Here is a 27,784-nt window from a genome sequence, read left to right on the forward strand (position 1 = left end):
CTGTGCCTAAGATTGTATTAACAAGTTAAGAAGTATCACTCTGTCACAACTCTGTAACTGTCTCTGTACTCCAGTCTTTGACATTTGAAATTAATCTGCAGCCCACGTGAAAGTTAAACCGTGTTTTTACAAAAACAGAACCATCTACTACTGTACAGGGATCAGTGCAAAAAGTGAGTAACAAAGCCAGTAAAATAGTCTTAGAGCACAGGTTGAACACCATGTGCTCTCAACGTAGCCGTAAAATCAACTCTGCCCATGATATCTTACCCCCACCAGCAGCAGGCCAAAGACAAGTAACGGAGTGGGTGGGGGTGATCAGGGTTCTGTCATGCTCTGGCCCCCACATGCATTTCCTGTCTGGGCTTTGTAATACGTGAAGAATGTGGCTCGGAGTGTTGCTGAGAAAAAACTGTTTTGATAACAGATGGTTCACATGGTTGCCCTCCTCTTAAGTGTGGGAAAGCAATTACCTCATTCAGACAGTATTTTGTGAGTTTTGAATTCTATTAATAACTGTAGATGATAAAATCTATCAAGTTTTTGCAATCATATGCTGCAAATATTATTATATTACTGACACTCCAAACTAAAGCTATGGGCAAAATTGGTTGAATTTGCCTTAGTAACAGCAACAGAGCTTAATGTTTACTGACACCAGCGCCCCCTAGAGATGAAGGAGAATGTCACAACATGCAGTTTCTTTTTCAAAGAATGTACTTAACAAATAGTTTCAATTTACATGGAACATTTGTGAATATGTTTTAATAGAATTATGCTCCCCTCCTCTCTGCTCACTAATCAAACAATTTCAATAAGTTCTTTTTCTTTTAATTTATTATATAAGGACCCATTCAATCACAAAGCAGAACAGGGACAGGGAGACCTAGGTTGAACGGAGTGGACTGAGCTGGACTCCTGTTAGTACAGTAAAAAGTTTACAAAGACTTTCTTCTCTCTGCTGTTCCTGCAGCTCGAGCTGCTGCCACAAGAAGAGCTTCTGATCATCTCACAGTGGAAGCATGAGCCCTGTTTTCTGCTATAGAAGACAAAGAACAGGAACAACACAACAACTTTTTGTTTCTTAGTAAAATTCGGACTTTTCAAGCACTGAGCTACAGCAGCATCCCAGGTTTTCTGATCAGGAATTGGTGGTTTTTCTTTCTCTCCAGGCTCAACACATCACCCGTCAAATATTTAATGTGCCGAACCAACCGAATCTTGTTTAATGACAGAAGAAATGTTGGACTAAAAAAAATCAAATAAACGTATAAAGCTTTTATTATTAAAACCAATCACAGATACAATCACATCTCAGGGTCTGTATCAACATGTTTAACACCTTACAAAACTGATGATGTGGAATTTAGCTGGTGAATAAAACATTAACAGTGATATTGGATGATTAGTTTGCATCTTCTCGGGAAAACATAAATAAAAATATGCAATACAGTGGTTTACAGAACAGATGTTTTCATCACAAATAGTTAAAAACAAGGTATATTGAGACAAAAACATGAAAAGAACAGTAATAAAAAAGTTAAACAGGATAAAATGATGCTGAGAAGGCTCAGTTAGACGGTGGTAGGGACCAGATCAGGCTTGGATGCAGCAGGTCAGCATTAACCCTCCATCTGCAATTTTATTGTACACTTTTTATGTATAATGACAAATTAAGCACTTTTCCTTAATGTAGGGCATCTATGGATCATGTTCAATCGCAGGATTTGAACTCCAGTTCCTTCTAGACACATGAAAAAATGTCTACTAAATGGCTCATTGTAATCGAAATGGAACTGTGATCTGAGACACATGTTCCACATCATGGACTCAATGTATTTCAAATTAGTCCAAGAGTGTTACAAATTAAAGATTTCAGCACTCAGAATATTTGGCTCCTCATATGTAACTAAATTTGTTGTTAACTTTGCATAAAATGCTTTTTCATAAGCGTTTTCTGCGTGACAGCATTGTCCTCGTTGTCTACATGTTCAGTGTTGTCCACATTGTCCACATTGTCAGCATTGTCAGTGTTGTTAGTGTTGTTTGTGGTGTTAAGAGGTACTTGCTCCTGTGTGTTGACTGTGTTTGACCTGTTGTGTCCATCCTTGTCTTGTGTTGAACACACTGTAAAAAATTGTCAGTAGCATCCAATGGCTGATGAGAATTTTTTGGTTTTCTACCATTTTGATCAACATATGGGTAAAAGGTAAAGTTTCACTTTTCATTGTCGGTTTGGGGTTTTGTGTAACTACATAACTGAGGTCTACCTCACAAGAAGTCTGTGACTTGTTTTCAGATTTCTTATAATGCTGACATTGGCTGTGTCTGAAATCCCCCCTACTCACTCACTCAGTACATTGCATCATTACTAACAGTTGGTTTAAGTCACCCAACAGTAATGTTTTCAACTCTAAAATGAGGAGCCCTGCCTAGTGGGATTGTTAGCTGAGAGTAGGATACATGCCATGTACATTACTCAACATACTCAATTCCAAATCTGGACACTACTACAAAATGGAGGGGGAGTAGGGGGAGATTTTGGACACACTAGTGACTACAACATGGACAAACGAAGGCACCACTGTGAAATCTCTCCCACCCCTTGGCTTTACTGTTGTCATTTCCTGAGGCCTCTATGTTGAGTTAATTTCTTTTAGTGTGCCCCTGTTGGTGTTTGGCCTCCGTCCTGACTGACTTTTTTGCTCCCTTCTCACATTCTGTTGCAGTGGTTTTAGGTTAAAGTACCTTGACTTTATACTCCTTCTCTCTGCATTGGATTTGAGTCGTCTGCTCAACACAAACATGACTGTTTTTAAGTAAAAACATCAGGTTACTTAAGAATAAATAACTACAACCATATAATATACTCATGTTTAGCCAAAAATAAATAAATAAACTTCTACTTAATTTCAAATTCACAATGAATCTAGACAGATGTACAAGTAAGCTGCAATTGGACGAGTTGTTAGAGGCAACCAGGGAGGTAATTCTACTTTCTTTTTGTGGTATTAATGAGAATCTGATTAGGAATGTTACGTAACACTATAACCATGAAAGTAATGAGACTTACTTTTATGTTTTTGCTTCCAGTGTCAATCAGCAATAGTACACAACACCAACACCAAAGCACCAAGCAACACACATCCAATGGTGATTTTAGCTAAAATAACACAAAATATGAATATATGATTAGAGTGACATAGAAGAGATCAAAACAAATGTTTTAGTTTTGTAATAAATCTCAACATGTTTAATCCTATTGTGTTTATAATCCCCCTTTGTCATGTCGTGAGCACTGTCTTATTTTATTTTTGTTATTGTCTAAAATGTTCCTTGCAGATATAAGGTGGTTGCTAAATTGTATTGAAATTGAAGTTTCTTTTGGTCAACACCAAATAAACTGCAACATTATAATACACACAATATTGATTACTAAAACCAAAGTAACAAAGTAATGAATATACTGTAATCATACAAACAACTGTCCGAAATAACATGAAAATGGCAAGTTTATACAATTTGTGTGTGTATTTTTACAATCATTAAATACTGAGGCAGCAGCAGCAGCTATTGGTGACTCATTTGTCATAAATGTAATTTAAAAACAGTACAGCGCAAATCTAACAGCAGTAACACTGCAGGCAACAGAGAGGAGAAGAGGAGCAGATTCAGGAGCACAGCTCCCAGTAGCCTCCCTATTAGTCAGGAAGACAAAATGACAATCAGTTTAATAAATATACTGCACTGGCCAAATAAAACACACAAGCCCAGAGCAGTCTGGTCCAGTTCTACTGGGTGGTAGTGAGCTCTGTTAGCTATCACTCCTCACAGTGAAGATCTTCAGGTCAACAATCGTAAGATTTAATGGTAGCTATAATCAGACAGGTCAAAGTACATCTGCTGACCTCTGTCCACCATAACGATAAAACCACCAGGTAAATTTAATGTGGAGTCAAAAAGTCAGAAACCACATGAGTAATTGAGAAATTGAGTGACATTTCCATGTAAACCTGATTTTTTTCAGAAAGCTTGAGGGTTTAGAAACACAAGAAAATTATGACATGGAAAATTAAGATTTTGCACTTTTTCTAGAACAATTTTAATTCTGACACTTTCATTTAGCTCGGATGCCATGTTTCCCACTTTTACTGTGCCACATAGTAAATACTGTTCTGCTGGAAACTTAAGGGACAGACATGAACACTGGCTTCATGTTGATTTATTTGAACAAGCCTCTCATGAATTAAATACACGTGTTTTAGATGTGTCTCAATCTTTTGTGAAGGCAATGTGAGTTAAACTGATGTGTGAATCCTGGCTGGTGCTACTTGTTTTTATGGCAATGGTCTGATAAGACTTTGTCCTTTCGTGTATATTGTGATTTCAGTAGTAAAATAATTAGTATCACATCTTGTTCAAAATGCATTTAAGTTATCAGCTAGATGTAAATCTGATCTAAACCTATTAAGGATAATCCTAGTTTGAACACTTTTAACATCATGTGCACCTGTCATTTTCTTTCATGCCCTGCCAGGCTGCCCATGTTTCTACCAAGTTCAGCCTTAGTTATTTTTATTCCTTATCTGTTTTTAGTTGAAAAAGGATTAGTATTAGAAATTATTTATCTCAAGTAAAAGTACTATTACTGTGGTGAAACCGTATTTCAGTACAAGTAAAATTGCTACAAGAATATTCAAGTACGTTTTATGAGCATTCCCCTTTATTGTGATTATGATGCATTAACCACCTGTCAGTACAAAAAATGGGTAAAATCTGCTTTAACTTTACCAGCTCTGCAGTTTTTTTTCGTTGAAACCGAACGAAAACAGAACTTTTCCTAGCCCTAATTAAACCTTTTGTGAGGGCAGTGAATTAAAACAGGTTAGAGCCCCAACACATATTGTTATTTAACCCCGACACACAATCATATAGCGCTGAGACGAGACACGAGACAGAACGATGTTAACAACAGTGAACTGTTTGTCTGTAATTTTGCAGTAAAGAGAGAGAAACCACAAGATCCTGTCTGCGTGCTTTGTCAAGTGTGCTACAAAATTTGGTGGCCCGTACGGGGATCAGCTGTGCTACTGAGAAGACAGTGTGAGGTTGCAGAGGCAACACAAACGAAATGGCGCTGGAGCACCTGCAAGACCAGTTGAGTGAGACCCTGGTATCTCTTAGGTTGGAGCAGCTACAAGAGGTGTGTTTGCAAGCAAAAATCTCCACTGACAAACAGTCCAAAAAGCACATGCTGATCAGGTTAATAACCGAAGCAGCAGAAATAGCTGTTGAAAATGAGGAAGAGGAAGTGGCTCATGAGTTTTTGGTCCACTTATTAACAAATGCTAAAGAGGTGAAGGAAAGAGGAGACCCAGCACAGGGGACAGGGCTTGGGCAAGCAAAGGTGCTGCTATACTGGCCAGCTTACAAGAACAATATGCAGAACTACAACTGAGTTTTCAGACCTCTACCAAGAAACTTGAGGAGGAAATGTTGAAGCTAATTAACATAATAACTAGTCAGCAGCAAAGTCATGCTTCCCCTCACCAACCAGCCTTGTCCACAGTTACACAGTCACCTGAAGTAACTATTCAGAGGGAGTTCCAAATTAATGGACAGATTGGAGAAAGAGGGCAGAGGGACAACCTGTCTTATTCTAACCTCATCCACCAGATTGACATGGGACTAAAGAAAAACCATAGTGAGGCGGAAATTATTGAGGCAGTGGTCCGAGCTATAAGCCCTGGGCTGAACCTCCGCCATATGCTGGAGATTAAAACAGACCTCACTCTTTCCCAGCTGCGCACCATCTTAAAGGGACATTACAAGGAGGATAGCTCTGTAGATCTTTACCATCACTGATAAACATCACCCAGGATAATCAGGAGTCCCCATAAAACTTCCTCTTTAGGGCAATGGAGCTGAAAGAGAGACTGTTAGCTTCTTCCAGAGAGCCTGGTACAGATGAGCAGTACAGCCCTGAGCTGGTTCAGAGAAATTTTCTGAGACCTGTGCGGACGGGACTAATTAGTGACAGTGTGAAATACCAGTTAAAAAACTATGTGGATGACCCAGCCGTCACTGATGACGTGTTTATTGCAAAAACAAATGAAGCAGCCAACAGCAACAGAAATTCAGAAAGAACAGTAAAGAACTCAAGGTGAGAGAAATAAAAAGCAGAAAGATCACCAGTCCCTGAAACAACAGTGAGAGCAGTTGGTGGTGAAGAGCACCAAAATTAAAATGCAAAAAACACCACCAGCAACCACTCAAATGGAAGCTGAACTTCTGGATACAATCAAAAAACTGAAAGAAGAGATGGAAGAAATAAAAAAAGTTATCCATGGGTCTTCTAAGCCTCCAGTACAGCAACGAGTAAGCAGCGAACGTAGCTGCAGAAAATGTCAGGACAACAAAAAAGGAGAACAGTGTGACCATTGCTTCAAATGTGGGCAAAGCGGTCACTTATCCCGTGGGTGTAGGAAGGAGGAGCACGTAAAAAAAAAACAGGACAGGTAGAATTGTCAGCAAGCACTGCAACACCAACACTATCAGCAGACAAGAAAAGTAAGCCATCTGGAGATGCTTACAAGATGATTGATGACAGTATCCAAGATTTAGAGAACAAAAGGGATGTTAGAGCACAAGACATTGGATCACAGAGAAATGAAATGATCAGTGTAAGTCTTCTCTCTCCAAGATGCAGAGCACGGTTGCTCAGCCTGATTGGGAAGAAATTGATGATCACCTGCCTGTTGAACGGGGTTGAGACAAGAGCACTGTGGGACACTGGGTCACAAGTCTGCCTGATAAATGAGAAATGGAGACAACGGCACATCCCAAATACCATGGTGAAGAGTATTGCAGAGATCCTTGGATCAGGAACACTAGATGGAAAAGCAGTGAACCAGACACCAATCCCCTTCTCCGGGTGGGTGGAAGTTAAATTTAAACTGCCATCAGACCACACCACACAATTGGAACTCTTAGTCCCAATGCTGGTAGCTAATGAAGATGGTGTGGCTGAAGAACCAATTATTGGGTATAATGTAATTGAACATCTGTTAGAGAAGGGCATAGACTCACCCCGTGGGGTTACCGAGGCTGTCAGTGCAGCATTCTCTTTTGACTGCAAAAGGGCTGAAGTCTTTCTAAAATTAATGAGAAGTGGAGACGATAGGCGAGGAGAGGGCATGGTCAAAGGAGGTAAAGACATTATGACTATTCCCCCAGGTCAGACAAAACGACTTAAATGCAGTGTACGTGTAGGCCCCCTCCCAGAGCAACAAGATGTCCTTTTTGAACCCCACTCACACCCACAGCTCCCGGAGGGGCTGCATATTGAAGAGAGTGTGGTGCGGTTACAGAGAGGCACCTGGTTCCGCTTTACTATCCCAGTGACGAATAACACTGCTCATGATATCCATCTCCCTCCAAGAACCATACTGGGGCAGACCCAGGTAGTTAAATCTATCTCCCCTGCACCTGCAGAACCGGTGGGAAAGTGTCAAACACGAAGGGTGAACCAAAAGCCTCACGAAAAATAGAAAATGGAGGCTAAGGAGACAGCGCAAGGAGACATGACAGCGAATGGTGATAAAAATAGCTGGGACCCCCCAGTCCCCCTCAGTCATCTCTCTTTAGCAAAACAGCAGCAGGTCAAACAGCTCTTGAGGGAAGAGTGTAGAGCTTTTTCTCGGGATGAATATGACGTGGGGACCATTCCATCACTGCAGCTCAAAATACGCCTGAGTGACCCCACAACGGTGAAGAAGACATATGTATCCGTCCCCAAGCCACTTCATAAGGAGGTAAAAGAATATCTGGAGGATCTGTTGAACAGAGGCTGGATCAAGAAATCAAAATCTTCTTACTCCAGTCCCATTGTATGTGTGAGGAAAAGGGACGGAAGCTTACGTCTGTCCTGTGACTATAGGGAGCTAAATAGGAAATCCATTCCAGATCCCCACCCAATACCCCGAATACAAGATCTGCTCAACAGTCTGAAGGGAAGCTCTTGGTTTTCTGTCCTCGACCAAGGGAAGGGTTACCACCAAGGCTTCCTGGAAGAGTCAAGCCGCCCTCTCACTGCATTCATCACACCCTGGGGCTTGTACGAATTGATGAGGATCCCTTTTGGATTGTCATCCGCACCCGCAGAGTTCCAGAGGTCGATGGAAGAGTGTCTAGGGGGACTGCGAGATGAGATCTGCCTACCATATTTGGATGATAATCCAAATTCTAAGTCCATTCTAAGACATTTGATGACCATCTCAGTGACCTGATAAGTGTATTACACAGTTATAGCCCCTGTTCAGGCGTTGAAGCAAAGGAAAGTTACCACTATAGGAGAGTTAAGAAAGTTGTTGGGATTCGTTTCATATTATCACAGCTATATCACAAACTTCTCTCGCATAGCCAAGCCTCTTTATGACCTCCTCTCTTCAAACAAAATGGTGAAAGGAAAGCACAAACGAGTAAAACAGGACAAAAACAAGCGAAACAGTGGAGGCCAGTTGTCATCAAGTCATCCAGTTACATGGTTAAAGGTACATCAGCAGGTATTGTGCCAGCTCATTGACCTTGTTTCTCAGCCGCCCGTATTAGGATATCCTGACTTCGAGCAGCCATTTACCGTACATTGCGATGCCTCGAAGGAGGGGCTTGGAGTCGTGCTTTATCAGAAGCAGCAGGGAAATTTGGCTGTGGTTGCATACCGTACCCGGACTCTAACAGCCCCATAGAAAAACTACCACCTTCACTCGGGAAAATTGGAGTTCCTGGCTCTGAAGTGGGCAATATGTGAGAGGTTCAGGGACTATCTGTACTATGCACCAGCATTCACAGTTTACACCGACAATAACCATCTCACATATGTGCTCACTACTGCCAAGCTGAACGCAACCACCTATAGGTGGGTAGCAAAACTCGCCGACTTCCAGTTCTCCATCAAGTACCGTCCCGGCAGAGCAAACAATGACGCCGATGGTCTCTCACGTATGCCATTTGATATGGAGCAGTACATGGAAACGTACACAATAATGCCTGAGGTAATGAACAGCGTGACACAAGCGGTGGCTGTTCAGTCCCAAACAACTGAGCCCTGGCTGTGCCCTGCAATCATCTCAACAGTAGTAACTGAAAATAATGACATGAAAACATCAGTAGCAGAAATCCATAAAATCACCTTAAGGGAAGCCCAAAGAGAGGACCCCGTGATTGGTGAGGTACTCAAACATGTCCTGTCAGAACAGTGGCCAAAGAGTAGAAAACAACTCCACAATAATAAGAAAATAGCTGCACTGGTGAGGCAAAAACCAAGACTACACATGGACAGTAATGGGCTGCTATATCGGAAAACTGCCGGTCGAATGCAACTACTTCTGCCAAAGAAATACCACCAGGGACCGCTTATATTGGCCTCATATGCAGAAAGCTGTTGAGCGTCACGTCACGCAGGTGTGCAGCTGTCTGAAAAACAAGCGCCCCACAAAACCAACTAGAGCTCCTCTCTCTAACATCATTACTACATATCCATTTGAGCTGGTGTCCATTGATTTCTTACACCTGGAGAAATGTAAGGGAGGATATGAATATATTCTTGTTATAATGGACCACTTCACACGGTTCGCTCAAGCTTACCCCTGCCGAAATAAAGCTGCCAAAACAGCTGATGAGAAAATATTTAGAGATTTTGCACTGAGATTTGGTTTTCCCACAAGACTCCATCATGATCAGGGAAAGGAGTTTGAAAACAGACTGTTCGAGAAGCTACAAAAGTATAGTGGAGTTAAAGGGTCCCGGACCACACCATATCACCCACAAGAGAATGGCCAGGTGGAGAGATTCAACAGGACACTACTGGCAATGCTCAGAAACCTACCGGAGACTGCTAAAACAGATTGGAAGGCATCGCTGATAAAATTGATCCACGCTTACAAATGCACACGCAGCGAGGCCACAGGCTGCAGTATGCACCTTATTTCCTGAGCATGTCGTAATACATAGGAAACACCAGGATAGCCCAGTGTATGAGCTTAAGCCTGAAAATGGGAAGGGACGCACTAGGGTCATTCACCGGAACCTTCTGCTACCATGTGACTTTGTCCCAGTTGAAGAAGTGAAGTCACCTGGTGAACCGAGAAAAGTGAGTGAAAAAGTGAAAGTCAACAAACAGAGACATAGGGAACAGGAAAAGAGCTCTGATGAGGAGGATGACTGGAGAGCCATCGTCAGAACACAAGCAAGAAGTGGCGAAGGGGTCAAAGGTTATTTGAGAGCAGAAGCACCTGGTACATTTGATTGAGAAACATCTCAATTGCATTGCATGTAACTGTAAAGATGTCAGGTGTAAGGACTGAAGTTGTAGTAGTGCTGTTTCATTTTTGGTGCCAAACATTTATTATAATTGTTACGAGTATGTGTTAAATATGCTCAGGTCGGGAGTTTACAGGCAGCGCCGACACACTGTCATATAACGCTGAGACGAGACACGAGACAGAACGATGTTAACAACAGTGTACTGTTTTTTGCAGTAAAGAGAGAGAAACCACAAGATCCTGTCTGTGTGTTTTGTCAAGTGTGCTACACTTTGATAGTTTCTAAAATAAACCTGGCCAAGCTTTGGGATTTATGTTATCAAGAGCATCAAATTATTGCTAAACTATTTTAAATACAATGCTTTTGCGAGTGTATCCTTTGTGCTTGAGTAAGTACCTCTACCAATTTGAAGAGGTACTTCTACTTTGATTTAATTTGATTTTTGTCAGAATATTATTCTGAAAATTGTCTTCCATCTCAAGCCACATTTCATACACAATAACTTAATAACAAATAGTTAAACACAAATCACATACGCAATATTACAACAGAACTTATGGAACTTGAAGTGATCCATGATATTCAACCACTATAGTGGTAGAATGGACTCTGATTCAGGGCAGATATTGAATCTGTTCTTGTTACCTTTAAACCACGGTGGCCCCCAGGGACAAAGCACGTACAAATATGAAAGCACAAACAAAAAGTCAAGGAGCTGCAAAGCAGAAAACACATACAAATTCAAAAGCGCAAACAAAAGGGAAACGGGAAATGCAGCAAATTGAATTTTAGTCAATGTTTTTTCATCTGGAGAATTATTGTTTTTTTTCGCGTGGTGATTGGTTTATACTTAAATGTAATGCAAATGCAGCGACAGCTTGGTGTCATCCATTTGTTTCACTGCAAGATGTGTGAAACTGTGTGCAGCAGCAGTCACTCATAAGATTCATAACATGTCACAGACTGAAATAAGTTACTGCTTCTGTAAAAATGTGCACTGCTTGCTTCTGTTAGGCTAGATGACGTCATTTGTTTGGTGATAGTATAGTGCTTTGATGAAGGAGAGCTCAGCTCTGTCTGTGTGTATGTTTGCACAGTGTTTTAATGAAATGAATTATAATGTATATCATAATGCATCCTACAGCAAAGCCAGCACTAAATTTACACACAGCTTGCTGACAGGGTCGTCTCTGGTCTCGGGCTGCCAGTTGCTGAGATGACAGCCGGTTCTCAACACATCGAAAAGTTTGGAACTAAGTTCCACATAGCCAATGTTGGGATAAATCCCCCACAGATTCTAAATCTAAATGGTTATTTTGGATGCATCCTATTCTTTTTCATCTGAAAAATGACAAGTACTTCACTAGTCTGTCTGTAGAATGCAGATACATATATGAGTCGTTTTCAGTAGTTGCTAAAACCAACAATGTAGTATCACCTGCAAACCTCAATATAAATGTGTTTGAACTATCACTCTTATGCTCCTCCCTATATGATGTAAAGAGTAGAGAGGCTCATACATCCCTGGGCTGCTCCTAAATTAGTAAGAATGACATTTGTATATGTCTGTTTACCTTTAACCATCCGTACTCATGGCTTTAAAAATTAATGGCACTTTAGAATGAGATGGGGATTAACCTCTATTGAATCATTTTGTACATTGGGAGGTTTGGCTGAATATTGTGGAACGCTGATTTAAAATCATGAGATGATGAGACGCAGGATGATGATGAGGATGTCGTCACTGCATCCTCTGTACTATAATTCTGTTCATATAAAAATTGATAAGGGTCAAGTTTGCTCTCCACAGATCAAAAGTTTTTATAACGTTTACAACGTTAAGGCTACAGAACAATAATCACTGTGTTCTTTAGGGTTTTGGCTTTCTTATCTCTGGGATTTCATGGGTATTTATAAAACACTGAAAAATATATTACCACACAAGCTCATGTGCAAATGTTTTGGGTTTTTTTTTTTTTTTTCAAAATAAGGGCACAGTGTAAGTCCTGTGGCTTTTCTCTGGTGTACTGTAGATGTTTAAAGATGTTTTTTTACCTGCTCAACAGAAGGTCAATTCTATGTGACTGTGTAAGGACAACTACTTTTTTGTTAGCAGCATCTAGAGTATTCCCTTTTTCAAACCTAGAGAAAAAAAATATTTCATTCTTCCACAAACTCTGCTTCATAATACACTGCTAACAGAATCAGGACATGTTTAAGGCTAGTAGCTGTTGCTCAATACTGTGCGCGCACACACCCAAACACACACAATCATTGTAACAATAAGCAGGAAGCAGGTCAAAGAACAGTTGCTATGGTGATCACAAGCAACTCAGTAAACAATGGTACAAGGTAAGGCAGTGGAAGACAAGATATGACTGCAATAAAACACTGGAGAGGCTGTTCTGTTGACAGGCTGGGAACACTGAGGCCTGAATAGCCTGAGGCTATTGCAGCATGGGTGTGTTTAGAGGCTAGAAGGAGGTGGCTCACTTGAGTAAAGCATTTGAGGTGGTAGTTAAAACTACTACTCTGCTACATACTTAAGCTTTGAATTTGTGTACTTCTACCACCTCTGACCATTAACAAAGTTGAGGCTTGCAAAAATTGTAGCGTAGCAGTTAGCTGATAACCAAACATCCATAAAGTCAGGGGATCACCAGTGTTACTATAAATGTCATGGTGACACTGGATAAAAAGTATTTTATTGGGTTTTTTATCTGGAAATTATGGAATTTCATCACATAAGTGGCAACTTCTACCTACTGGTAGTTGCAGCAGAGGTCATAATTATATTTAGGTTATTAAATTCAGTGAGTATAGAAAAGAATTGAGTTTTCCCGTTTTTTCTCAACTACTAACTTATTAACTATTAACTATAAAGTGTTTATATGCATCTGCATATCATTGTTGTACAATACAGTAACTTAGGTCTACTACATTTCTGCCTCTACTTTTGCCTCATTATTTTCCATTTAATTTTTCCATCCCAAGTAGTTATTTGGAAGAAAAGAGGAAGAGAAACAGTGGAAGATAAGGATTCTGTACTGCAGGATTGTATTTTTTTACATTACTTTACTAACTTTACTAACACTTTTTTATTGTGCTACTTTGAAAAAGATTCTGTGGAGCCATTATCACACTTTACAACTGTTTTGATTGCGGAGACATTTTACTATACATATATATAAATAGATGTGCTCAATCCAGCCTCATTTACTAAAGCGATACTTGTATTATACAAATAAACTCAGAACTAGGGGTTTCATAAGCCCAAATCATATTGTACTCAAAAGAAATAAACGCAGAATCATTTTTTTTTCTGTTTTTTTGTGGAACAACAAAGAAGTAACTTACCAGCTGCCGAGTTGTCATTGCCATTTGGGCTCGATGATTTCTTTTTTTTGTCATTTTCTGTCAAATTTTCCATGACTACAAAAAACATAAAAATATTTGTAAATGACTGTTAAACACATGTAAATATTAATGGTAAAGACTTCAGCATTAAAGCTCCCATGTTGATTTGTAAAATGTGTATTCATTTTATCATCCCTGAGCTGTTCTTTTTTCACAAAACCTAATTCAGTCTGTCTTCACCAAATTATACAAACATGATGTACAAATGTTAACATTTAAGCGCACAAGGGTTTTAACCAAAAGCCCATCAGGTCATTTTCTGACCTGCGTTGGCATCTATGTCGTCCCCTTGATTCCTTAAATCTCTAAACTGTTGCAGCCTGATACTACAGTTTTTTGAATTCTTTTTTTTTTCATTAATCTACACTTAGTAGCCATAATGACAAAGTGCAAACAGAATTTTAGAAATGTCTGTAAATGTATTTAAAAAAGAAAAAACTGAAACATCACATTCAGTATTCAGACCTTTTATACTCAGCACTTTGTTGAAGCATATTTGGAAGCAATTACAGGCTTGAGTCCTTTTAGTTATGATAACAAGTTTTGCACACCTGGATTGGAGGATTTTCCTCCATTCTTCTTTACAAATCCTGTCAAGCTCAGTCAGGTTGGATGGGGACAGACATGCTAACTGTCTGGTTTCCTCCAGACATTTAGAGTTGTGGCCAAACAGTTGAATCTTGGTTTCATCAGACCATAGACTCTTGTTCCTCACAGTCTGAGAGTCCTTCAGGTGATTTCATGTGTTTGGACTGATGATAAGCTTCCATCTAGCCCCTCGGCTATAAAACCCACATCGTTGGAGGGCTGCAGTGATGGTGGTTCTTTAGGAACCTTATTTCACAGGATCTCTGGAGCTCAGTCAGAGTGATCATGGGGTTCTTGGTCTCCTCTCTTACTAAGCCCCTTCTCCCCCGATTGTTCATTTTTGCCAGCGACCAGGTCTTGGAGGAGTCCTGTTGTGCCAAACATCTTCTATTTGAGAATTATGAGGCCCCTGTGCTCCTGGGAACCTGCAGGGCAGCAGGAAGTTCTTGTATTCTTCCCCAGATCTGTGCCTTGCAATAATCAATTGTCTGAGCTCTGCAGACACCGTCAGCTGTGGGAACTTCTATAGCGAGGTGGGTAAATTTCCAAATCATGTCCAATTAATTTAGTTAACACAGATGGACTCCAGTCAAGGTTTAGAAACATCTCGTCAAGTGTTGTCACAAAGGGTCTGAATACCTATATACAAGTTCTGGCATTTCAGTTTTTTAATTTGGAAAATTGACATTTTTAAAATTCTGTTTTCACTTTGTTATCATAGGGTACTGAGTGTAGATTAAAGAGAAAACTATTTACTTAAACAACAGGCAGGAACATAACAAAATTGAAAAGACTGAAGCACTGCAAACTTTAAACGTTAATGCACTCTAACTTATTTACTAGATATTGTTGCATAGTATTAGTAGTTTCTTTAGTAATTTTCAAATGACTGATTTCTCACTTTATGATAAAACTCTTCAGTCTTTCATAAACTCCTGAAATGTGGTTCTTGAGAAGAAAATGTCCTCTTGTGTCACTTGAGTCTATTTTAAATTCTTACAATGTTTCAGATAATACATTCTTATTCTGCAATATGTAATGTATGTGTTGTTACCAAGAGTTACATCAATGCATTTTCTATTCTGGTCTGTTAAAATGCAACAACAGTATTTTCCTTCATCTGCGTCATTCACATTAAAGAGCTTAAGTGAAGCATTTCTTTTTTTGAGTTCATCTATAGATACATGTGCTCTGTCTTTATACTTTCCAGCAGGCTTTCCTCTGATGATGTAAATTTCTTTGTTACCTTTACTCCACTCTACATTGTCATTTTCCATATTTATACTGAATTTTGCTACACATGGGAGAATAACATCATCTCCAACTTTTTGGGGGTCACCCTTCTCAAAGTTTTCTTGATCAGCAGGACAGCCTGTCTGTTCTTTGTGGCATGTAATAAACAGCCACAACTACATTAAGATACAGGAATGAAAATCCTTAAACATGTCAGTGTGCAACCACACACATTTTGTTGATGTGAAAGCTGAAAGCAGGGAAAATTCTGCTTACATTTTTTTATTCATATAAACAAAATCTGAATAAATGTTTGGAGAAATATAAAGGCTGCAGATGCACTGCATATTACAACAAGGCAATTACCCTCTAATCATGGTCTGTGCCACATATAAATACTTCAAGCTGGCAAGGCAGGGTCCAAGTTACTCTAATAGAGGTTTCATTGTTGGAGTACAGATGACAGAAGGAAGACTGCTCAGCTGGCTTATGTTTTATTAAGAAAAGTAGCTAAATATACATCTTCATGTGGATCGACGGAAAAGACATCAGTAAATAGGATCCGAAACTGTGACGACAGACAGTGCAGCTCATGATTTAAATTCGTTAATGTGCCCACTTGCTCGCAATAAATTCTCAGCATTGTTTGCTGGTCTACCCAGACATTGTACAACGGATACTCAACGGAGGAAGCCCAGGCTGTCTGACTCAGACAGTTCCTCCATGTAAAGTCCAGAGAAGTTGAGGATGGCAGTGCTAATAAGTATATGAGCTCCGAGAAATCCCATAAGTTCCAAACAAGATGGTATGGTGTTTTAAATTTTGAAGTCTGTGATGCTCAATACACAAAGCTGACCGCAACACCTGTCCTCTCTGCACGGTCTGACTTTCTGTAAGGATATGAGTGTTACCTCGAGGTCAGGGAAGATTTATTGTTTCTACTAATTATTATCTTTCAAGAAGCAACGTTATGAACATTGTAGGTGGATAATAAAAATAGTAACATCACGTTTCTGTGTGCGGCTGGTCAAGGCGAAGACAAAAAGGACGTTAGGCAGTGTACTATGAAAAACCCCTACAATAATTATTATATGAATTATTATTATTATTATATTAACTAATATGTGACCTTTCCTATTTTAAGCTAATATTTTTCTCACACGTGTAGGGAACTCAGCTCCTTCAGTCATAATGCTGATGTCGTTTGGTTGTTGCAGCAGCTTTATAACCTCCTTCTGAAATATTTGCACTTGTTTACATTTACAGGTTCTTTCTCTCCGCCTTAGTGTTTGAGTAGATAAAAAGCAGCAAAAGACTGATTCTACAGCCTCTTGAAGCAAATTTGGGATATTCAGCTTTTTAAATTAAAACTCTGTTAGTTACTGTTTAGTACTTTTAAAAGAAAAGTTGATCTTGAATGATATTTATGCTTTTTATTTATTTTAACTAAGACATAAAGTCACTTTTTAATTTTCCCAAATAATTCTTTGCTATGACACAAGAATGAACACTTTTTGCCTGAGGTTGTTGTTGTTCTGGTGCCTGAACATGGAAGTGTTTTCGTACTTAGGTCAGTTTTGGTAACTTTTTGTACGTTTTGAGACATAAATAATTTGATCAAATTCCCTCCCAGTCTGCAATTGGATTGTATTTGGTTGTGTGTAATTCGCTCCAACTTTTCTTTGGCTGTCCCAGACTGAGTAGCTGTGCTCCTGTTAACATATCAAGTTTATTTTTTCACTCCTACTCTTAGTACAGTACTTTAGTAACCGTATTTTGCCACATTCTAACACTGAAGATATCCAGCAAATTCTAAAATTCATCACAATTGTGTGGTTGATTGGGGAGTGAGTAGCAGGGCTTTCCACAGGCACATGACACAGTACCTTTTTCATCATATCTCCAATTAGGCTCTGTAGACCTCTGACAGGTCAAAAGATCTTTTGTTGTCTTTGTTGTGGTCTCTCTACGGCAGTGGGTGGGTTCAAATCTTCCATTTCAATTTCCTTCACTGGTCGGCCTGTTTATGAGATCATAAAATCATTACTTTTTTTCTGCAGTTTTCTACAACGTCACACGGCAGCTGTAGTACAGAAATAAGTGGGATGGAAATGAATGACTTACGTGCTGCACTTTTGTGTTGTGCAGTGAAGTCAATACAAACAACAAGACCAACACCAACAGTAACAACACCAACAAAAGGCCCGGCAACTCTAACATTAATTACTGAAAGCATATAAGAAATATTAAGTTTGTTATTTTTTACAATCTGCTTTAATAAGTCAACAAATTCGACGAACTTTTAGGGGCAAACGGTTAAACTTCCTTCATGGGCTTTTTAAAATATGACATACAACAGTTTTTTGGTAACAATTGAAATATTTACCATTTTCTGTCAAGTTAATGCAACCGCAAGGGGGCACAAGCCAGTGTCTTCTTGTGCCAGTCCCAAGTCTGGATAAATGCAGAGGGTTGTGGCAGGAAAGGCATCCGACGTAAAACACATGCCAAATCAAACATGCGAATCGTGACAAAAACTTCCATACCGGATCGGTCGGGGCCCGGGTTAACAACGACCGCCACCGGTCCTGTTGACCTACAGGGTACCGGTGGAAATTGGACTACTGTTGGTCGAAGACGAAGAAGAAGAGGAGGAAGGTGTGTTCGTAGGCAGAGAGAGAAGAGGAAAGCTAAGAATGTAGGACTGACAGTAGGGACTTTGAATGTTGGTACTATGACAGGGAAGGCTAGGGAGTTGATCGACATGATGCAGAGAAGGAAGGTGGGCATACTGTGTGTCCAGGAGACCAGGTGGAAAGGTAGCAAGGCTAGAAGCTTAGGAGCAGGGTTCAAGTTGTTTTACCATGGGTCAGATAGGAAGAGAAATGGAGTAGGAGTTATATTGAAAGAGGATTTTGTGAGGAATGTTCTAGAGGTGAAAAGAGTATCAGACAGGTTGATGAGTCTGAAGCTGGAAGCTGAAGGGGTGATGTTCAATGTTGTGAGTGGTTATGCCCCACAGGTAGGATGTGAGTTAGAAGAGAAGGAGAAATTCTGGACTGAGTTAGATGAAGTGATGCAGAGCATCCCCAGAGGTGAGAGAGTTGTCATTGGTGCAGATTTCAATGGGCATGTAGGTGAAGGGAACAGAGGTGATGAGACTGTTATGGGCAGGTTTGGTGTTCAGGACAGGAACGCAGAAGGTCAGATGGTGGTTGACTTTGCAAAGAGGATGGAAATGGCTGTAGTAAACACTTTCTTTCAGAAGAGGCAGGAACATAGGGTGACATATAAGAGTGGAGGTAGAAGCACTCAGGTAGACTACATCTTGTGTAGACGTTGTAATCTGAAAGAGATCAGTGACTGTAAAGCATTGGTAGGGGAGAGTGTAGCCAGACAACACAGGATGGTGGTGTGTAAAATGATGCTGGTGGTGAGGAAGATAAGGAGGACTAAGGCAGAGCAGAGGACGAAGTGGTGGAAGTTGAAAAAGGAAGAATGTTGTTTAGTTTTCAGGGAGGAGCTGAGGCAGACTCTGGGTGGTTTGGAGGTGCTTCCAGATGACTGGACTACTACAGCTAATTTGATCAGGGAGACAGGTAGGAGGGTACTCTGTGTGTCATCTGGAAAGAGGAAAGCGGACAAGGAGACTTGGTGGTGGAACGAGGAAGTTCAGGAGTGTATACAGAGAAAGAGGTTAGCTAAGAAGAAGTGGGACACTGAGAGGACTGAAGAGAGTAGACAGGAGTACAGGGAGATACAGCGTAAGGTGAAGATAGAGGTGGCAAAGGCCAAACAAAGAGCATATGAGGACTTGTATGCTAGGTTGGACACTAAAGAGGGAAAGGTGGATCTGTACAGGTTGGCCAGACAAAGAGATAGAGATGGAAAGGATGTGCAGCAGGTTAGGGTGATTAAAGATAAGGATGGAAATGTATTGACAGGTGCCAGGAGTGTGATGGGAAGATGGAAGGAGAACTTTGAAGAGTTGATGAACGAGGAAAATGAAAGGGAACGAAGAGTAGAAGAGGTGACTGGTGTGGAGCAGGAAGTAGCAAAGATTAGTAAGAGTGAAGTGAGGAGGACATTGAAGAGGATGAAGAGCGGAAAGGCAGTTGGTCCTGATGACAAACCTGTGGAGGTATGGAAGTGTCTAGGAGAGGTGGCAGTAGAGTTTTTGACTAGTTTGTTTAACAAGATCTTGGAGAGTGAGAGGATGCTGAGGACTGGAGGAAAAGTGTACTGGTACAAATTTTAAGAACAAGGGAGATGTGCAGAGCTGTGGCAACTACAGAGGAATAAAGCTGATGAGTCACACAATGAAGTTGTGGGAAAGAGTAGTGGAAGCTTGGCTAAGGGCAGAGGTGAGTATTTGTGAGCAGCAATATGGTTTCATGCCTAGAAAGAGTACAACAGATGCAGTATTTGCTTTGAGGATGCTGATGGAGAAGTACAGAGAGGGTCATAGGGAGTTGCATTGTGTCTTCGTAGATTTAGAAAAAGTGTATGACAGGGTGCAGAGAGAGGAGCTGTGGTATTGTATGAGGACGTCTGGAGTGGCAGAGAAGTATGTTAGAGTGGTGCAGGACATGTATGAGAGCTGTAAGACAGTGGTGAGGTGCTGTAGGTGTGACAGAGGAGTTCAAGGTGGAGGTGGGTCTGCATCAAAGATCGGCTTTGAGCCCCTTCTTGTTTGCTCTGGTGATGGACAGACTGACAGATGAGGTTAGACAGGAATCTCCCTGGACTATGATGTTTGCAGATGACATTGTGATTTGTAGTGAGAGCAGGGAGCAGGTGGAGGAAAATCTAGAGAGGTGGAGGTCTGCTCTGGAAAACAGAGGAATGAAGCTTAGCCGCAGCAAGACAGAATACATGTGTGTCAATGAGAGGGACCCAGGTGGAATGGTGAGGTTACAGGGAGCAGAGGTGACGAAGGTGCAGGACTTTAAGTACTTAGGGTCAACGGTTCAGAGCAACGGAGAGTGTGGAAAAGAGGTGAAGAGGCGAGTGCAGGCAGGTTGGAACGGGTGGAGAAAAGTGTCAGGTGTGTTGTGTGATAAAAGAGTATCAGCGAGAATGAAAGGAAAGGTGTTCAAGACGGTGGTGAGACCAGAGATGTTGTTCGGCTTAGAGACAGTGGCACTGAAGAAAAGACAGGAGGCAGAGCTGGAGGAAGCAGAGCTTAAGATGTTGAGGTTCTCTTTGGGAGTGACGAGGATGGACAGGATCAGGAATGAGGACATCAGAGGGACAGCTCATGTTAGATGTTTTGGAGATAAAGTCAGAGAGGCCAGATTGAGGTGGTTTGGACATGTTCAGAGGAGAAAATGTGAATATATCGGTAGAAGGATGCTGAGGTTGGAGCTGCCAGGCAGGAGGTCTAGAGGAAGATCAAAGAGGAGATTTATGGATGTAGTGAGGGAGGACATGAAGTTAGTTGGTGTGAGAGAAGAGGATGCAGAGGACAGAGTTAGATGGAGGCACATGATTCACTGTGGCTACACCTGAAAGGGAGCAGCCGAAAGGAAAAGAAGATGTAGACCATTTTCTGTCAAGTTATTTGCTACACTCGGCAGGACTGTAGTTTGTATCACTGGAAGTGTTGTGAAATTAGCAGCGAGATGAAAACGTAATAAAATATACACTTATATACAAAGTTTAACAATTTTTATATTAAGAATTATATTAATATTAACAAAAGACATTGCTATTCTGTGCAGCTGATGAGAAAATATTTACCAGTTTCTTTGCAACTTGCTTCATTTGATGCCACAACTAAAACAAGGAGAAAGTAGGAAAATAGTTAAATCATTTAGAAGAGAGATTTAATGAAGACGTAAAGATATTATTGCTGCAAATTTCTGCACTAAACAACTTTGAACACTATTTTGTAAGTACAATCAGTCTCCTTAAGTTCTGTCTCAGTCTGTGTCTATGTTTATAGATGACAGTGCAAACCTTTTTTGTTATATACACTGGGTATATAAAATAATCAACCGTCTTGGAAGTTCTTAACTTTTATTCTTTTACAACATAAACGTGATTCCTTTCTCTACCCACTGAATATGCTTTGCTATCAAGGTTTTTTTTTGTTTCGCTCTACATAGAGTTCAATCACCCTTTGTGTCGCCCTTATGCCCTCTGACAATCTACAACATTATGTACTTTGAGCCTTTTCTGTATGTTTGAATCAAATAATTTATTTATTTATTTTTATGTTATTTTCTATGGGATGCCCCTCAAAACATTATTAAATTAGGTTTTACAGATTAACATAATCTTACTGCATCACAGAAAAAATTGAAGGATATTAAGCGTGATTCACAAAATGGCTCTGTGATTACTAGCACCGCTTACTTTCATTTTCTTCAAGGAACAAGTGGCTTGATGTTTGACCCAAAGCAATCAGATAGGTTACAAAACAAAAGCACTGTAAAGGTGGGTGTTTAATTACACCCAGCAAATATCTTTAGAGGCTCTTTATTGCAGTAATTACAAGTTTAAGAGAATTGTCTAGTCTGAAACCTGTGGGACACACTTGTTGCCCTAGTTTGTGACGGAAAAAAAACTTCCTTCCCCCGACAGTGTAAACAACTTTCACGCTGTGCTTAACTGTGAAACGACGGGACATCTAGACAACTGTCATGGTCCTTGCAGTCATTTGTCCATTTGCTTGTGTTGTGGTTGTGTCTATTCGCTCTTGTTTTCTTACATTTAAATGTTTTGAGCTTTCAGGGCCATTGTTTCAGAAGTTAACATGAATACTTTGATTGGCTGAAGGTGTGGCCTGCACATTAACCCCCAGCCAATGGCAGTGCAACCTATTGAAAAAACAAAACAAAACATATTCTTCATGTTGCCGCACCAATGTAATGGAAGCTGCGGCAAAGAAAGTTATTTTCTGCCATCATTACATTTTTGTGTTAAATGTTGTTCCCTGTAAAATCTGTCTAGGAATGTGAGAAAAAAAACACCCACTGGTTTACTGGACATTTACTGAAATGTAATAATAATATTAACAGTTTAGATGATGTAATATTGCAACAGACTGATCAATAATACACTAATGTAAAGACTAATAATAAACATCACTAATTATTTGGCGATGCAGAGTCATTTTCCCAGCTTTCACAGTTATGTCACCTTTGTGGCATCTGCTGCATCTAATGGAAAAGGTTCTGTGGCTGCTGAAAATTGTGCAGCTGGAAGCTGCATGCACATATTTAGATTGGCAGTGAGTCATTGTGCTGCACTCCAGCACAACAACACTCAAGCCTGTTGATGTCATCCATCGTGTGTGTTGTTTTGAACTGAACGGAAGAACATCAGATTCAGGGAAAGTGCTGCACAGTAAAAAAGCATTTGAAGCTGATTTAATGACAAAATGAGAAAAGCTACAGTTTCTACAATTTATTACACATTTAATTATAATTATTTGCATGTCTCACCATGTAGAGCAATTGAAAATCAGGACTTTATGTGGATGCATTGAAATAATAATAAATATTTGCAAAGTGGAAACTTTCGTAAAGGAAACCGAAAAAACCTAAATGGTTGGTTTCACTGTGCGATAAACTTTGAACCTTTTGACTCATATTTCCATCAAAACACGTGAATAAGCATTTCAGCTTATGACATTAGTGTTTTGTTTTTAATTGATCTGCTTTGTTTGAATTGTTGAACATTTCCTAGAAGCTCAGGATGTGGGCAGATACTGTTGGTATCGAGCAGCAAGAAGCCAGACAGCATCGACACATCATGGAGATCACCTCTCTCTGCCTCATACTGAGTAAGAAACTCTCTTTTTTTAAATAGTGTCTCTTCATATTTCTAATTGAGGTCACTCAGTTGTTATTATATGATCTGACTTGTAAGAATTTACATTAATTTCATTTACATGTGTTAAGAAGAATAAGATCTCGTTTAAACAGTCTGCCAGCAACGTGAACATCAATATTTAGAGACAGGCACAATCAGTTGTCATGTGGAAAAGTGTGGAACAGAGAGGAATTGTTCATGTCCGTCACTTTCCATTTCCCACCAGTTGATGATGACTCTGTCAAAATGGGAATTTAAACTGAACAAACACCTTGTTTCTAAGGTCATTAGCTCAACCACCATTGTCCTGAAGCTGCCACCATTTTATATTCATGACCTCACAGCCATCACATATAGAAATTATTTACACAAAATGTGCTACTTGCTCTGACCCTTACCCAGACTCTTCCTCCTCCTACTTAACCTTATCACTTAACTTAATCTGCTACTTATCTAAAATACCAGCAACATGGTGCCGTTTACCTCAGTTTCAGGGTCTGTATCTTTTGTCTAAATCCAGCATTTTCATCAACACTACGGATGCACGTCCTTTAAAATGATGCAGCTTATAGCCTCTGTTAGCCTTGTTATTGGCCTCAAGATGACTGCTCCAGTGACTGTCAGTGTTTTCTGGCACTGCATGTTTTACAGAATCTAAAATACTTGTGCATTTTACAAAATGGCCTCGGACATTTATCTTGTGGGAAACTTTTTGTTCTTTTGCATCAGCACTTAGGTGTTTACATTTCATCAAAGAGTAAAAAAAATAAGGTGTCAAGCTGTTTTTACAAAAACATATTTCATTTCCTTTTTGAACCACCAGCCGTGACACTGATCATCCAGCCTGACAGGTCTCAGTTCTTTCGATATGAAAATATTTCTCTGAGCTGTGCAGGGTCAGCGGACTTCAACAGGTGGACAGTCAGAAGAAATACCTCCACTAAGACTTCTCAGCCCTGCAGGGGAGGCTTTGGGGACCCTCAGGAGTCCTCTTGCATCCTGAAAGACATCTACACAATAGACAGTGGTTTGTACTGGTGTGAGTCAGAGGACGGGAATGAGTGCAGCAACACTCTGAACATCACAGTGGCTGGTGTGTTGGTCTTTTTTGTTGTTGTGGTTTTTATACTATACATGTTTGACAGATACAGACATTATTTAAATTGTCTTATAAAAAAGAATATATTCTGTGCTGAACTGACCTGGGCATGTAATAATCAGGATTCAGTTACCCTACCAGCTTCATACACATTAACTCCAGCTCGACTTTTCCTGAATTTCAGCTGGTGCTGTGATCCTGGAGAGTCCTGCACTTCCTGTGACAGAGGGAGATGAAGTGACTCTTCGCTGTTCACACAAGAAAAGATTTGATCCACAGCCTACTTCAGATTTCAGTGCCACCTTTTTCAAAGATGGTGTTTTCATCGGAACTGAGGCTGAAGGAAAGATGATCCTCCCATCAGTGAAACAGTCTGATGAAGGTTACTACAAGTGTAAACACCCCACAGATGGAGAGTCAGCAGAAAGCTGGCTGTCTGTGACAGGTGATGATGATGTTGTCTTTACATACCTGCGTATCTTAAGCTACATTCACATTAAAGTTTTAATGCACAATTGCTAAATTTCTGGGTCCAATCTGATCACTTCATGTTGATGTAAGTGGCATGTATCTGACTCCAGTGTGAACACTGAGGTCCAAAACTAACACGCAGGGTCACATTCCCATAAATCAACACGCAAACATTCTACTTCAAACCCCAGGAACAAAACATGAGGCACAATCAAAAAGAGTTATGGCAGTAAAAAAACTTTTACACAGCTACACAGCCCCAGTTGCTGTGATGCCTCTTTTGGGCGGCACTGACCCCTGTCTGGTGGATCGTGTCTACTACCACATTAACAATACTAGGTTTAGTAATGCCACATTTTGTTTCTTCCTTACAGTCACATCTAAACCCACTCCTCCTTTCTTTAATCTGCATAAGTTGGTGTGTACTGTCCTGCTGTTCACCCTCTACATATTGGTAATGATACTGTGTATACGCGTCTTCCGAAAGTGGACCCGAGGTAAGAGGAAACCACAAAACTCAAAAATAATATATATCACAATAACACAATACATATTCATTTCTTTGATTTTCTTTTGGTATTTATTAGGGACACTTAGACCTAAAAGTAAGTCAGTTTGAACCAACACTTGTACAATAAATCCTCAGTTTATCCTCATTTAATTTCAGACGGTTTTAGAGGAGTTGATTCAGCTGTTGTATGATCATTAAGAATCTGATGTTGAACTGTTTATATAAAAAAAAAATCTAAAAAAAATCTAAATCGATGCAGATGTAGTAAAATAAATACCAGAAAATTCTGTTAGTAGAACACAACTCATCAGCATCCAACATGATATGCTCAGTGCTAATTGTTTGTTTTAAATTACTTGAAATAATTAATTCATTTTCCATATTCATCAAGTATTCATCATGTTCATTTAAGTTGGGTGTATTTGTTTTTAATTTCTTCTGATAAATTGTGTTTAATGTGATGCAAACAGATGGAGGAAAAAACAATTTCTGTTGACCTTATATGTAGTGCAAATACTCTCAAAACAGAGTGACACCTCTTCTGTTTTTGGAATCAAACTGTTTAAATGTTCATATGGCACCAGAAATCAATAAATCAAATTGTTCTTCTGAACCTATTCTAAACCTATTTCTTTAAAACTGAAGTGCAAATTTACAGATTGTACATAATACACAACAGGAAAGAGAACACAATCGGTAAATTCAATTTCAAGGCAATCAAATAATAATAATGGTTATAATACCAGCGACAAACACAAGTCCACAAGCTGCATTAAGGCACCTATTAGTTTCCTCCTTCATACCACATTTCTTCTGCTTTTTAACAAGTTTCTATTTTGTTTTTCTATTTTGTATGCAGAGAGGAATTTGAAATCACATGATGGATAAGTTATACAGTAGCTTTAAATTAACCATGTAAAATGATTTTTTTTAAAAACTTATCTTTGCTGTTCCCGCAGCTCGAGCTGCTGCCAGAAAAACTTCTGATCATCTCAAAGTGAATGGATGAGTCCTGGTTTCTGTTGGAAAGAAGCAGTGAACAGCAGCATGTTATTACTCATTGCTCTACTTTCTCCCATTGGTTCAAGATCTTTGGACGCTGGACACCTTAAAAACATCCAGATGTCCACTAGATCTGTGTGTTTAGCTTTTGTTTCTTTTTTTAATTTTTTTTAATTTTGATTTTTAAGGGCTGTGTGATGTCTCCTTACAGTAAATCATATACATTGAACTGTCAACTTCTATCATTTCAAATGCTTTTGTTTAGTGGACATCTTCACTGTTTTTTCTTGTTTTTGCTTAGCAAAGTGCTATGCTGACCACTATGGGAATAAGGCAAGATCTTTTATTTATCCAGAATTTAAAATGATGTATTACATATATAAATTTGTAGCTGTGATGACAGTATTAAAATTAGGTGTCCATTTAATAATTACTCTAAATGCTAAGCAATAAAAACTGTTATTGAAAGACTTAATTCATGCAACTAATGCATTTAATATTTAAACAGTGTCAGTAAGCTTGATCCTGTAGACATTGTATCATTGCATAATTTAGTGTGTATATACCAGTGTTTGACTTCATTTGTCTAAACAGCTTTAAAGACGCATCAAAAACTAAATGAAAGAATGATACAATACCTGCCTGAATTTACAATAATGATGCATAGAAACCTTTGTACTTGCTTATGTGTTTCCTGTATTTAACCTTTAAACTAACAATAAAGGATTTTCTAGTGTTTTTTGTGTTTTCCAATAGTAGATCTTATAGCAAGTTATTTTTTATTTACAGTCAGACTAAAGCCTTTTACTAAATTCAGCAAATGTGGCCACCTTACACCTGCTGTAGCTTCCTTTGACTGGTCACATATCAGCGTTATCTCAGACTTCACAGTACCTCTGATGACAGGAGAAAGTTAGCAAGTAAATATAAGTAGTGAGGGGACTCGCAGGGGTTCGTTCCTTCAGCTCACTTGGTGGCACCGTTCAGATTTACAGAAGAGACCAAAGGTAAGAATCTTGTGGATGTCTACGTAATGGAATAAAAATTTCAGGTTTACAGGTTTCCAGGAATCAACGAGTAGAGCCTGGGAAGGCTATAACTATAGAACTTTTTAAGTTTTAAAGTGGTCTGAAGTTTGTTCAGCTTTTTGAACATACTAATCCTCTTAAATATTAGTACAATACACTCACACTGGTTAATTAATAAAACAAAACTCCAATATAACAATTTCAGTCCAATTCCAATATAACAGAACAACACAGGGTCAAAATGTCCAGAAATATTTAGTCAAATAGTTAGAAAGTTAACATGGGAAAGAG

General features: G+C 39.5%; 1 protein-coding gene and 1 long non-coding RNA gene across 2 annotated transcripts; one reads left to right on the plus strand and one right to left on the minus strand.

Annotated features, from left to right (window-relative positions):
• Nucleotides 1–1,836: 1,836 nt before the first annotated feature.
• On the minus strand, nucleotides 1,837–15,760 carry LOC137137132 (uncharacterized). Its single transcript, XR_010915683.1, has 4 exons — nucleotides 15,383–15,760; nucleotides 13,681–13,755; nucleotides 3,074–3,163; nucleotides 1,837–2,127 (listed from the first exon to the last, which is right to left on the minus strand). It is a non-coding gene; the product is annotated as an uncharacterized lncRNA (long non-coding RNA).
• Nucleotides 15,761–23,212: 7,452 nt separating this feature from the next.
• LOC137137133 (sialoadhesin-like) lies at nucleotides 23,213–27,203 on the plus strand. Its single transcript, XM_067523065.1, has 5 exons — nucleotides 23,213–23,353; nucleotides 24,206–24,475; nucleotides 24,666–24,926; nucleotides 25,327–25,449; nucleotides 26,423–27,203. Exons 1-5 carry the CDS (start codon nucleotides 23,266–23,268, stop codon nucleotides 26,470–26,472), a joined length of 792 nt encoding a protein of 263 aa, XP_067379166.1. The 5' UTR covers nucleotides 23,213–23,265; the 3' UTR covers nucleotides 26,473–27,203.
• The last annotated feature ends 581 nt before the right edge of the window (nucleotides 27,204–27,784 follow it).

This window comes from Channa argus, chromosome 12 (assembly GCF_033026475.1).
Source record: "Channa argus isolate prfri chromosome 12, Channa argus male v1.0, whole genome shotgun sequence".
Lineage (NCBI taxonomy): Eukaryota > Metazoa > Chordata > Actinopteri > Anabantiformes > Channidae > Channa > Channa argus.

What these genes read in the sequence shown, in the direction of transcription:
- LOC137137133 (XM_067523065.1), top strand. Translation starts at nt 23,266, where the DNA reads ATGTGGGCAGATACTGTTGGTATCGAGCAGCAAGAAGCCAGACAGCAT. An exon ending in TCTGAACATCACAGTGGCTG is followed by an intron (nt 24,476 to 24,665) that starts GTGTGTTGGTCT and finishes CCTGAATTTCAG; the next exon opens with CTGGTGCTGTGATCCTGGAG. An exon ending in AAGCTGGCTGTCTGTGACAG is followed by an intron (nt 24,927 to 25,326) that starts GTGATGATGATG and finishes TCTTCCTTACAG; the next exon opens with TCACATCTAAACCCACTCCT.